Source organism: Pygoscelis adeliae, unplaced genomic scaffold (assembly GCF_000699105.1).
Source record: "Pygoscelis adeliae isolate BGI_AS28 unplaced genomic scaffold, ASM69910v1 Scaffold262, whole genome shotgun sequence".
NCBI lineage: Eukaryota > Metazoa > Chordata > Aves > Sphenisciformes > Spheniscidae > Pygoscelis > Pygoscelis adeliae.
Window position 1 is genome coordinate 1,931,451 of NW_008824184.1, and position 13,228 is coordinate 1,944,678.

Consider the following 13,228-nt stretch of genomic DNA (forward strand, 5'->3'; position numbering starts at 1 on the left):
GGTTTCAGAACACACCATCTGTCTTGGAAGTGTTGGCTGTGTGTGATCTCCTTGATACCGATGTCATTGGGCTGGTAGAGTTTGCTGGCCATGGGTTGCAGTTTGACTGCTTGGTCTACGTCGCACAAAGACCTAAACTTGTCTTGTGCTGTTAGTAGAAAATTTGGTTATCTAGGTAGAAGGTGGATGTATTCATTCCTGTGACAATGAATTTGTGTTAGTTTTACTATGTAGCTGAATTGCCTGTGTTTTCAGATAACCGGAGTCCTCTGAAAAACTTTACTTTTGTGTTTAAAACCAAACTTGTGTAAAACCAGACCTTGGTTTTATACAGATGCATTTCCTGTTTTTTGTGCTCTCATTCCTGTCCCCATTCTCCCTTCCCTTTTCCCCTTCTGCATATGTTTTACTGGTCTGGTGTTGTCTCTAACTTTATCTGGTTTCTGTCTCAGCAGTAGAGTAAATTCTATTACCCTGATAGTACAATGGTGGATATAATATAAACTTCAGAGGATTCTCCAGGGACTAAGAGTGAACCAGTCACCAAAGGTGTCTTGGAACTGTTAAGAATGACAGTGATAGAGCTGAAAAAGCAAGGGGCCAATTTCTGGTTTAATGTAATTACGTTTTAACCTTCTTATTGCAGTGGACTGTAATAGACCATTAATTGACATAAAGTTTATTTTTGTGTTAATTAAGAACTGAAGACCTCAGTGTCACAGTTTAGAAGGAAGGCTTACCTGAGACTTGTGTTGTTTCATCTCCACTCTTTTGTAAAACTAAATATCCAGCTCTAATAGTACCTAAGTAAATAAAAATATCTGCATGGTTCTACAATCTTAAAAAAAAAAAAAGAAAAAAAAATGATGCTGACCTTTCCAGAAGACGGGAAGTATGCACGTGGCAAGAGGCTAATTTACCTTTCTATTTCCCAAATTCAGCATGTCCCAAAATACCATACAGCAAGGAGACAGGCCCTTCTTTCTACTTTGCCAGTGAGTTGGGTTTTTTGTACTAATTTTGATTGTACAGAAAAGCACTTTCTAAAGAACAGATGTTAAAGGAATGGGACGTGTTGAGGGAACAAGTTTCCTTGCACCAAACCAGTATGTGGCAAATGCAGGAAGGTTCCTTTCCGTGGACAGGGGAATGAAGCTGTTGAACAGATTTGTATGACCACGGGAAGCTGATTTGTCAGTCTTTTAAAATGTATTTTGCATGCTGAATAATCTCTAACTTTACTACCTAGTCTTTTCATCTGCAACCAGAAGTGAGCGCTGCATGTGGATAGCCTCTGCTTAAAACCCAAGTGAACTGCCTCACTCCCTTTCTTTCATGGCCCAAATGGGATTTTAAAACTTGGCAAGTTAATCTGCTTCCTAAAAGGAGAAGTATCTTGTGCCTCATCTCTTTAAAAAGTTGTGGCTCAAGTTCTGAGCCCCTGGGAGGAAATAACCTGAGTTGCAGCTGAGGTGAAGGAAGCTTTCTATAGAGTTACTTCAGTGTCGCTGAAGGAGTGCAGTTAGCATTATTATAAAGAGAGTGACTAGATGAGGGCTCCTTGCTGGTCTGTAGCATCGGATGCTTCCTCCTTGGCAGATGAACATTATCAGTTATGTTACCTGGCTCCGGTGCTCCTGTGTGGTGTTGCCTGAGCTGGTGACCTGCATCAGTATAGGCAATGGGAGAGGGGGCTGATGTTCTCCGTACTCTCAGAACACAACAGCTAATACAGACTTCAGTTGCGTGCGTGTACAGGGAGAAGCGAATAACTAAAAAATACTGCCTTGTATGTTGGTGTTCATAGCACTTAGAGGAAGCTGTTTTGGGGGGGAAGTAGGGTGGTTGCAGGATGAACTGTAGTTGTCACCCCAGACATGGGAAAGGAGGACTGCAGTTCAGGGTATTTTCGAACATGCTCCTGTCCTGCAGTGAGTCTTGTTGCCCTGTGTGTCTGCAAGTCCATGCAGCCTATGTCAGGCACTCTTCTGGGTTTTTTTGAGTTAGCTCATGCAAGAGGGATGTGAGAAATACCACTTGTTCTCCAAAAATCTCTTCTGGAACAGACCTCCTGTGTTTCTTGTACAGAAATGGTTCTGCTTTAACTAGTGTTGTAGGATGCTGACCTGTCCTGTTTTCATGCGTCTTGGTTTGGTGCACTGAAACAACTTTAATAAGCTCGTTCCTTTCGTGGATAATCTTTTAAGTGAAGTCCACTCTACCTGTGTAAAATGACTTCTTTAAATGTTTGTATTATGAAAGAAACATTTGCTATTTCTTTGCTTCCTACCATTCAGGTCTTTTAAATGTAGTTATCCTCACCATCTTACTGGGTCTGGCAATAGTTTTTAAGTTTGTTCACTGGTCAGTTCTTGAAAATAGGCTCTTCAGTGCATCTTTGGACGATGACCAACGGTGACCACCATTGGCAGCATTAAAATTCCTGCCAGGGAAAATATGAAATTACATTATATGATTTTTGCATATACCCTTGTAGCTGGGAGTTGCGCTTGCTTTCTGCTGCTCTGACCTCTTTTGATTTCAGCTCCTTCTGTGGGTTCGGTGGCTGACTACTACTTGTTTACCTCTCAGAAAAATGGGTTGCACTTCTGTAGAGTTGAATTCAGTAATTCAATCCATCTGGTATTTTTGCTCACTTCATTACTGAATCACTTATCTTCACTGTGTATTCCTGCAAGGTTAGTGCAGTTAAATATTGCATGTTAGGAAACAACTTGATGAAAAAGATGCTGAAGTGAAGCAGGTTAGCCCAGAGAGTGTTTCTTGGGGAGGGAGAGGAATGTAAGGCTTAAAGGGTGAGAAAAACAGTGTATTTCTGCTGGTATGAGCTGAGGTTACTTGCAGCAAGGAGATACGCAGAGCTGTTTTGTCCTTTCCTAGAGCTTTCTCAGCACTTTTTTTTGGATAGTAGATGGCCACTTGGAAAATCTCCAAAGTACTGACAATGGGGGAAAATGTTGAATAATTGGCGATATTCCCCCCCCACCCCCAACTTACCTTGTTTGCTGTTTGATACGTGTAGTGAGCTGTTTTGATGAACAGGCAAAAATTCTTGAAAAAAGTCACAGTGAAAGTGCTTTAGTTATGGCTAAACAGGTGAATTTCTCATGTCTGTTTTGCAAGACTTCTTTCACAGGCTTGCTGGTCTCATAGATTTCATTGGTTTGTCAGGAGCTATTAATTGCACTAGCTAAACATGGAAAACGTTTTACATTTCTAGAGTTGAAGTTTGAACTCTGGGTTTGAACTAACAAAGATCTGTGCACGTATTTCAGACTTGCTGCCACTCGTCCTGAACCATTCTTGATTTGTATGCAGTATCTGTACAGGATTTGGATACGGGTCCACATAACATTTTTTGAAAGACACTTTTAATATTACTATTAAAATATAATTTGCAGCAGCATCTGAACTAGTTTTAACCAAACTTGTGGAACTTATTAGAGTAATTTGTTAAAGACAAAATGGGGTAGAGTAGAAGCAAGGCAAATAAAAATTCTTCCATATAAAAAATCTGGTACTTTAAATGCAAAGCTATGGATAAAAGATATTAGAAGGTTATGGAAGAGCTGCTACTATGACAAAAACTTGATCCTCCCCCTCGCTTCTGTATCTGTTCTTTAGGGTACTATTCCTCGGTTTAACTGGTTTCTTAAGAGAGAAATTCTTCATTGTGATGTTTCATTGTATAATGTATCTGCTTCAGAATAACTTAGTTTATTATTCTCTCAGCTATAGAGAAATGAAAGATGAATTGCACAAATGGTTTAAGGGAGTACCACATTATTTCAGGGGCTCTTAACAAGTAATGTGGCAGGATGTGGGAAGCCTTGAATATCTTACAACTTGGAATTAATTTTCATATACATTTTAAAACCTTTTGAATGGAGTTGAAGTTAATTTGTAGTCAGGCGTGCCAGCCCTGTGGCTGAGGCAGTGGGATGAGAGCTGAGGAAGACTTCTGGTAGCATGCCCTTTGGCAAACAAGTCAGTCCCTCTATGCATTTATTTCTATTACTTTGACAGAGATAATAACTTCTGGCCTTCTTCAGAGTGTTGTATAATAATGAGGTTGAGAAATTTTCCTACTGTAGGAGACCATAAACTTAATACTGTAAAAATGATTGGTGTTTCCATTGATAATTTTCATGTAGTCCTTGTAAGAAGGAGAAGCGGTTGAAAGTCAAATAGAAGCATGGTTGAGATGCTGTTGCAAAAAAAATTTTTGTAGTGATATGAAAAAAAAAGACTTTTCTTGCATTTGAAACCATAACAAAGTGCTATGGCAGAAGATACTGGTAGTTTTGCCAGTGTGTGTAGGAAATATCGAGGTGTTTTCAAAACCCCCTCTCAATCAGAAATGCTCACGGTGTATGAGTATGCTTGTACACTCGTGCTTAAGTACGCTTACATGCTTATGCGTGTTCGGATCAACTCAAACTGCAAGAATTTAGGGTTACAAACATATATGAAGTTCATCTGCATTAATAGCCTGAAACTGTAGTGCACATCACTGTTGGACCATTTGCTCAGTGAAGATTTAATAAAGCTTTCAAGACAGCAGGGCGCAGGATTAAGTTAAATGTGGTAGGCAGTTATTTTATAAAGGAGAGACCTTCATAGTGGCCTGTAGAGGGGAGAAAAATCTCAATTAGGCAAAAAAGATACTGTCTATATGTATTCTAGTGAGTTTGAATATTTTAGAACTGGAATTTGTAAGCTTTATAGCAAACCAAACTGGAGGAAAACAAGTACTTGCACAGGGTAGTAGTGTGTCAGGGCTGGTTAATAGAGCACAGTGGGGTTGCTGTCCTTTTGAGACCTGCTTTTGCTGAACAGTATTGTGCTTTCAGATGCAGCTACATTTTTGTCTGTTTTCGCCACCCATCTTGTCTTTTCATCCTTTATATACACTCAAGCAGTTCTGTGTATTCATGAACTTAGAGCCCAGCACTCTAAGAGCGGAGTGAAGCTCTTCAGAAGCTGCAGCAAACAGTTACTTGCGAAAGTGAGATGACACACCTCGCTAGTCGTGAATACACGGGGCAGGTGGTTGCAGCATAACAAGTTGCACTCCAAGTTTCTCCGTGTGCCCTGCTTTTCAGGTTTGTTTACTAGGGCAAGAAAACACCACCAGAAAACCCATCGCTGTTAAAGGTATGCTGCAGACAGGCACTTCATTGGCCATCAAGTTCTCATGTAATACAAACCCCATTTTAAAAAAGTGTAACCCGACATATAGTAAGCAGTAATTAACTTGTCAGAATGACAAAAAGGTACCAGAACAAATAAGGAACAGTTGCAGGGAACAGATTCAGGAGCAGGTTGATAGTTTGCTTTGACTGTTTGTCTTTTAGCACTATTGTCAGCAAAACTAGCCTCGGTCTTGACAAGCTGTAATATTGGAGAGAGTAGTGCGCGTTGTCATGTGCAGAAGTGTAGTTGCAAACTGTGGACTGGTTGTTGCACAAGTTCTAAAAGCAATAGAGGGGAATAGGCAAAGCATCTTCATTTTCTTAGGGTCTTGCTTTCGGGTTGCATGCTTTGTGTTTAAAGGAAGACTTGCTATCATTATGGCTTTTTATACTTTCTTAGATTCCCTCAGAAGTAAAAAAAAAAAAACCAAAACCAAAAAAACCCAAACTATTTCGTGTGGCCTGTTTTGAAGCAGAACAGGGCAGGACTCCTCAAGGAGGGACTTGTTGATAGTTTGTTGTTGGTATGGCTGTAGCAACAGATGTGGTTTCACTGGTGTGAAAGTTTTATGTTGTTAAATTTTTTCCTTTTTTGGAATTTCATACCTTATTTGCTACTGTTTCAAGGAATTAAGAATTTCATGGCAGTGTTGAGAAGCTCGCAGAATGGTGGTGATCCAGAAAAGACTCCCTTGAGGGGAGAGGAAAGATATGTTATTGTAGTACAAGATTTTTGCTTCAGCAAAAATTTGATGCTCAAGCAGCCTCAGTTTTCTCAGCTGTTACGTATATACTGTGTGTCCCTATAGCTCTTAAGCATACATGCAGTGTATATACTTTACACTGACTGTACTGTGAGCAATTTCCAGAAGAGTAGCATGGTGAGGTTAGCCAGGTATAAGGCCAAAGAATTTTTTGGATGGTGGAAATAAAAATGGCTTGTAACACCTTTCAAAAGTATATTTCAGGAAAAACTAAATTGTATGAAAATGATAAATTTGATATTTTAAACTGGTCTGTTTGACAAAACAAAAGATGAAATACTGCTTTTTTCTATGTAGTATCTGTTACATTGTCAAACTAGGGAAGATGAACTGTCTAATTATGGTTATTTATAGACTTTCCTGCAAAACCAAACTACACAAAAGCAAGGTAAGATACTCAGCTATTTGCAAGATAAATATTTTTTTTAGAAGGGGGAGGGAATATATTTACAGTATGTTTGAGATATAGTGAAATCTTCAAGTGCAGATGGTGACTTGATGAGATAGATGCATGTTCTGTATCTATTGTTAAATATTCTTCTTTTTCATCCTAGTTTCCACTGGCTCACTTGCTCAGCAGTATGCCCACCCTAATGCTACCCTGCATCCGCATCCTCCGCATCCTCAGCCTTCTGCCACACCAACTGGCCAGCAGCAAAGCCAACATGCTGGAAGCCACCCTGCTCCTAGCCCCGTGCAGGTAACAGAACTCAAGGGAGTGAATGCCTTTAAATTGTATTTAATACACTCTACTGGAAGGTATTGCATCAGTCTGATGCTTGACATCGATACATTGATCTCTTTGAGAGGAAAAATGGTAAGATGGAGCAGTTGCCCAAACGAACTGCATGTGGCAGATCTCATACAGGAGTTTTCTAGATTCCCCTCTGTTTTCTGGAAGGAAGGAAGGAAGGAAGTAGAGCTATATAACAATTTTTTCTCTGCTTGCAGTGGCTAGGACTCAAAGGTGGTAGGCTCATGACATAGTTTGTTAGATAAGCTAGCAGGGAAGCTTGTGGCAGTCCCTTTTCCTCAGTAAGGACCGATATCAGAGTCCAACCATTCATTTCCTCCTCTTCACAGAGGATGAGGTATAGCTTGTTTCCATGTTACAATTAAGGAAAGATCATAATTTTGTCAGAGCTTTAATATGAGTGAAGTTACAACTGGAAATAGCTGATAAGTGCTGAGAAGCGTTTGATTGTATTTTGTCAAAGACAAGCAGCTGAAAACAAAATAGGCCTCATGATAGTGTTCCATGCCTTAGTTACCTACTGGTAACAACTTCTGGCTGCTAAGTGCAACTATGAAGTATATCCAGCCCCATGGTTGCAGGGTCTCCTTGTTTTTACCTGTCAGTCTAGGTTCCATTTTCCAGGCTCCTGCTGACATGACTTTCTAGTGCAAGGAGAAAATGAGCCTGATAGAATTGAAATGAGTTTCCTCATGACCATAGGTGTGGTGATCCTTAGATTTGCCACTTAAGATTCACTATCGAGAGCAGTTTTGCAAACCTTTCTTACACTAGTTTACAGAATAAACATGTCTCGCTTCTAGACCATAACCTAAATGATCTTTATCTTTTTTTACAGCATCATCAGCACCAGGCTGCTCAGGCACTCCACCTGGCAAACCCACAACAGCAGTCGGCAATTTACCACGCAGGTCTAGCTCCAACCCCACCTTCCATGACGCCAGGCTCCAATACGCAGTCTCCACAAAATAGTTTTCCTACAGCACAACAAACAGTCTTCACCATTCATCCCTCCCATGTTCAACCTGCATATACCAATCCGCCACACATGGCCCATGTCCCCCAGGTAAACACAGTTTAACAACCTTCAAGACTAAATGTCTTAATGCCACAAAGTTAGGACAGTCGGGCCTGCTGAAGTGATTTCCATTCTGTCACCTCTCGGCACAGACTATGTGTTGTGTTATTTAGGTTTCTGTCTGTACATTGCCTTTATTTAGAATTTTACAAGATATTTGGACCTCAGCTTCCAACACCCAATGCATCTACAACTGTAGTTTAATGAAGACATCTTAAGGTGGCACTGCTACTGAAAGAAATTGAGCTCTCTTCCCAGTTCCCGGCTCCCATCCTTGTCCTCCCCCTCCATTCTGCTCACAGAACTGTTTGGCCATGCAGCAAACCAGACTGGGGACATGATTCAGCTGAAGTGTGCCTCCTGTATCCCCGTGTTAGGCTATTTCTCAGTCAAATCAGTTCACTACTCAGGTTCACTGCATGATCACAGGAAGAGCTGGCATACAGAAAGGTTGGAGGTGAGAGCTGAGTGGAGGAAGGCTGAATTGCTGCTTTTGGTGGCAGTTTAGGCTCTGCGTTGTAGTCAAATTTATACAAGTACATCCAATAAAGGATATTACACAGGATTACTAGGGAGTAGTAAGGCACTGCAATGGGAGATAGGTGAGATTCAATTCAGATGACTGCGAGACAATCCTTGCTGAAAGAAAACCGTGTGTGTGTGTGTGTGCGCGCGTGCATCTGTGTGTGGTTCTAAATGAACTGCGTACGCAGGAGATCCCTGATGATTGTTGGGCAACTTAACAACAGTCCTTGCTTCAGGATCAGAAACCCACTTCTCTTAACTGCTCTCTTGGGGTCAACTCACTGAGAAAAGGATTTTGGGAAGGGAAGCACATGACTGATTAATCAAGAGCTCTGCATAACGCAGCGTTACAAAGATTTTCTCATGTTTACTAAATCTCATGGATTTAGTGTGCTTTGTCAAGGAAGGGACAATTAATCAGTAATTTGCCTGCACAATTTCTTCTGCAGACCAAGTACCTGGTGTCTGGCTTATGCCTTCTCATACAGGTTAGCAATAGTTTGGGATATCATGACTAACTGTAATTAGGGAGGTTAGTCTAGTAGGTTTCCAGTCCCTTGCAGAATTCTGATAAAATCTTTGCTTTGGTCCCTGGGACAGTCAGTTAAGCCAATGAATTAATAGTTACTTAGGAATTGTTTTACTGATGTTGAGTTTTTAGCTTTTTAATTCTGTTAGGCTTTTAATTTCTCTGCTTCTGTACTGTGGGAGGATAAGGAGAGGATGTCCAAACTTGACTATTGCTGTGGCATCTTGCCATGTCCTCCCAGGCTCCGGTTTCTGCCAGAAACAAGATACTTGCTCCGCTCTGGTGTGATGGCAGTGGTGTGAATGCCTAAGTTGTAGAGCTTCTCGAGGTGCCTTGCATGCACCCCTTCGGAAGGGTCTTGCTGCAAGCTCCTGGGTTAGTGGCATGTTCAGTGCCGTGCCTTGAAACATGAAACATGTTTGTTTCAAGGTCAGCTTAAAGGTAAAACCATACATGAATTGTGCTGTACACGTCATGGCCAGGCCCATGCCTGCGCTATAGGATGCGACCATTGCCTTCCTTTCTGTGTGCCGAGCACTTAATAAGCAAACCTCACTAAAGCAAATTGGATGCAACTTTTAGTCAGAACTGACTGCTCTGTCAGGATTTTTTAGCAATCGCAGGCAAAGACTGCCTTACCCTTGATTTTTGACTTACGCAGTCTCTTCTGCTGTAATTTTAGCATGAAAACTACAATCTGTAATCCATTATATTTATACCAAACTAACTGACTTTTCAAAATGAAGTAGTTCCCTCAAAAATCTCTAATGAAGGAATAACTACAGTTCTGTAAGAAATTTTAAATGCATGTAATTATTCCATTGTGGGGAAACTAATGACTGGATTTTACAGTTTCTTAGCAGCCTCATTTCCACCTTCTGAACACAATTCTGAAATACCATGTAGTAGGAATTTCAGTTAGGCTAACACAGGAGATCAATTGAATTTCCCTTTAGGTTATCAGATGAATCTTGAGCTGTTAGATATCTCATTTGAGAAACAGTACTTTAAAATTCATTACAGAGTACTGTCAGCTGCCAATTTGCAAAGCATTTGAGCCACAGCAGAAAATTTTTATCCAATGTGTGTATTGAATACAGCTGCTGTATGAATAGCTGCTTTATAATGATAGCTGCTCTAATAGCATGTTTGTCAAAGTAAAAATGGTGCTGATCCTGAAAGGTATTTCTATTTCACAGCCTTATCTTCTAAGCCTTTTTTAGAGCAAGAGTGAGATTTGAATTGCAGTTCCTGGGCTTCTTGAGTGCTACTAATACAGTGCAAGTCTGATAAAGAGTTTGAGAAATGTCTGTGATGAGTCAAGTAACCCTTTTGTCTTTAAGAAATAAAATTGTAGCCACTACCTGCTATCTGCCTTTACTGGCATGTGAAACTTGCGAGGCTGCAATTATTGCACCGTAGTGCTCTGTTAATGGGATATGGTAGAAGGACAAAGCAAACCTTAGATACAAATGCTTTTTTTTTTTCCCCCCAAGAGAAACCCACTGAGAGCTCTAAGAGTTCCTTAATGTTTTGTGCTTTTAAGAAACTAGTGTTCACTAGCTTTTTAAACCAAAAAATTGATGACCTCCAGAGTCATGAACTGCTCTGAGCTAAAGAAGCCAACTGACAAGTTACTGAACTTGTTTGCCAGAAGGTGATCAGCCATCATAAAGATTAATCTCCTTTTTCCACTGAGACTTAGCTATGATTGCTTAGATTACATAAGGACCTGCACTGTGATGAGCTTAACTGGAAACAGAACAAAGCTGACCTGACAGTATAAAGGGATGAAATCGCTCATCTTAGAATGACTGCTTAGATGAATGATAATGTGGGCACAGGTCACTGGAGAGAGTGGTTTCTAGGGCAGGGAGCCATGAAATAATGTGTAGTTGTGTAACGAGCAGCTGAGGAAGGGATGCCAGACTCCCAGTACGTGTGAAGTTTCTATCTGTACCCGGTGCGTTCTCTGCATAGGAAGTGCTTTGATCTAGGTTACTAACAGTAATGTTTTGAAGATTTGTTGCTGAGGTTTTTTTTTTTTTTAAATATCCCACTGTTTAATGCTGGCAGTTTCTCCCAGTGCTTGCTGTCCAAATGGCTAAAATTGAGAATGTGACTCAGAGCCAGCAGTAAGGATTTGAGCCTTTTTTTGTTTGTTTGTTTTTTAGTTATTATTTTTGTGTTAAGATCTCTGACTTAATCCCTATAGCTAATCTAGTTAAAATGGAGTAAATCTCTGGATTTACTGGTACAGCTGGAGAAAACTTGATAGTCATGTGGCCAGGAGTGATGCCTCCTTGTGACCATTATACTAAAGAGCTCTTTGTTTCAGGCTCATGTACAGTCAGGAATGGTTCCTTCTCACCCAACTGCCCATGCTCCAATGATGCTAATGACGACACAGCCACCTGGTGGTCCCCAAGCCGCCATCGCTCAAAGTGCACTACAGCCCATTCCAGTCTCGACAACAACACATTTCCCCTATATGACGCACCCTTCAGGTGAGGAGTGTGTGCCTGGGAGACCTGCACCTTAACTGAGCCAGGTCGTAGCTGTGAGGAGAACTGTTATGAACCAGATTTGGGGAAAAGAACAGAAAAAAAACCTTAAGATGTCCTTATAGAGTGGCAGGCTGCTGAAGGCAGACTGTTTCTGCATTTAGCATTTATACTTTGCCAGCCCAAATGCGAGCCTAGACAAACGTACAAGATTTAGCTAATTTAGCAAAGACTTTGCTTCTCTCTAGCTGAAGTAGAGAAATGGATAACTATGCAGACACTGGCACTGTGGGACTGTTCTTCCAGGTTTTGCCGTGGTTTTGCCGTGGGGGATGGACTGTCTGTGTAGCCTGTTTATAATGATCTGGGGTTTTATTAAATTTAAAGTGATCCGTCTTGAGGATAGGAGTGAAAATGTTGCTTGGGGGTAGGGCTGTTAGACTTCTAATAACTGAAGTAAAGTGATAATTGAAGTCTAATCTTTAATTCAGAGTTACATTCTGCAGCTTTACTTTTTGGCAAAAGTAGGTGCTGTATGACTTCTTTCTGCTTTAAATTTAACCTTACCTAGGTTTCTTTATTATTCATTTCCGAACGGCCTCTAAACTTTTGTAGTGAACTAGTTACCTGATTTTGTTTCTTGGGGAATGTGTGAGCAGAACAAGGCTGCTTTCTGAGGATTTAGGTAGGGAAAAAAACATCCAAAGGACATCTTGATATGTAGGGTTTTGTTCTGTTCATTAAAAAAAAAGAAAAAAAAAAAAGGAAAGAAAGAGAAAAAGAAAAAAAAATTAAAAGTTCAGCTCAGTAGTTGTCCTGTGACCACTTTACTAGCAAACTGTTGTGTGGCTTGCCAATTTATTATTTACATTTGAACTTTTTTTTTACAGTACAAGCCCACCACCAACAGCAGTTGTAAGGCTCTTCTGGAATAACTGAAAGGCTGGATACCTTTTGTAGGCCAAATACCCTCCTTCTACTGCTTCTGCCAACTGGAAGCACAGAAAACTAGAATTTCATTTTATTTTGTTTAAAAAAAAAAAAAATTGATTTCTTGTAACATCCACTAGGAATGCTAACAGTTCATCTTGCAGTGGGAGAGATTCGGACTGAGTAGAGGCATTTAGGAACTTGTGGGCTATTCCATAATTCCATGCACTGTATCTGAGTCCTGCAAGTGCCCCAACTCTGCTTGCTGAAAACTGGAAGTTATTTATTTTTTAATGACCCTTCAAAGTTATGAACTCATCAGCTAGCAAAAGAAGTAACAAGAGTGATTCTTGCTGCTATTATCACTAAAAATCAAGACTTGGAGATCCCTTTTACTTCTAACTAAACTTGAAACAGGTTCAGTAAAAAAAAAAATTCTAATCGTCAAACTGATGAATTATTATTTATAAATCACGTTTGATGAGATAATCACTATCGTGAGACAGTGATGTAACTTTTAAGTTAAGAAAACTTTTACTTTGTAGATAATATAAAATAAAAACTTAAAAAAAAAATAAAAAATAAAAAAAGTTTTAAAAACTGACCTACTTGGCGTTTGTGTCTTGTTTTACCAGTATCTTACTTTAATGTGTTCTCCAGCTTTCGATCCAAATTGGAGTGAATGTTTTATTTAGCGTCAGGTAAGCTTTGCGTGTGCTGCTGCCGTATCGTGTGTGTGCGCGCCCCCGCCATGAAACCGAACCGGTCGTATTTGACTTGCAGGGCCATTGCAAAAATAAATCAAAGGTTTCAAGATCCGAAGTTTGGTACAGGTTTTAAAGAATTTCTTGCGCTCGGGTCTGTTCCCTAATGCCTCAGCCTTACACTGTTCTGGCTGGTGTCAAGAAGATGTCACAACTGGGCCTGG

The 13,228-nt window shown here is 40.3% G+C and overlaps 1 protein-coding gene across 1 annotated transcript in view; it reads left to right on the forward strand.

Moving 5' to 3' along the window:
* Nucleotides 1-12,904, forward strand: part of ATXN2 (ataxin 2) — a 45,477-nt gene extending 32,573 nt beyond the window's left edge. The window contains exons 21-25 of the mRNA XM_009334420.1: nt 942-995; nt 6,535-6,680; nt 7,573-7,800; nt 11,205-11,373; nt 12,261-12,904. Of these exons, the coding sequence (XP_009332695.1) occupies nt 942-995; nt 6,535-6,680; nt 7,573-7,800; nt 11,205-11,373; nt 12,261-12,289 (626 nt within the window). The 3' untranslated portion in view covers nt 12,290-12,904. The remainder of the gene's footprint in view (nt 1-941; nt 996-6,534; nt 6,681-7,572; nt 7,801-11,204; nt 11,374-12,260) is intronic.
* The last annotated feature ends 324 nt before the right edge of the window (nt 12,905-13,228 follow it).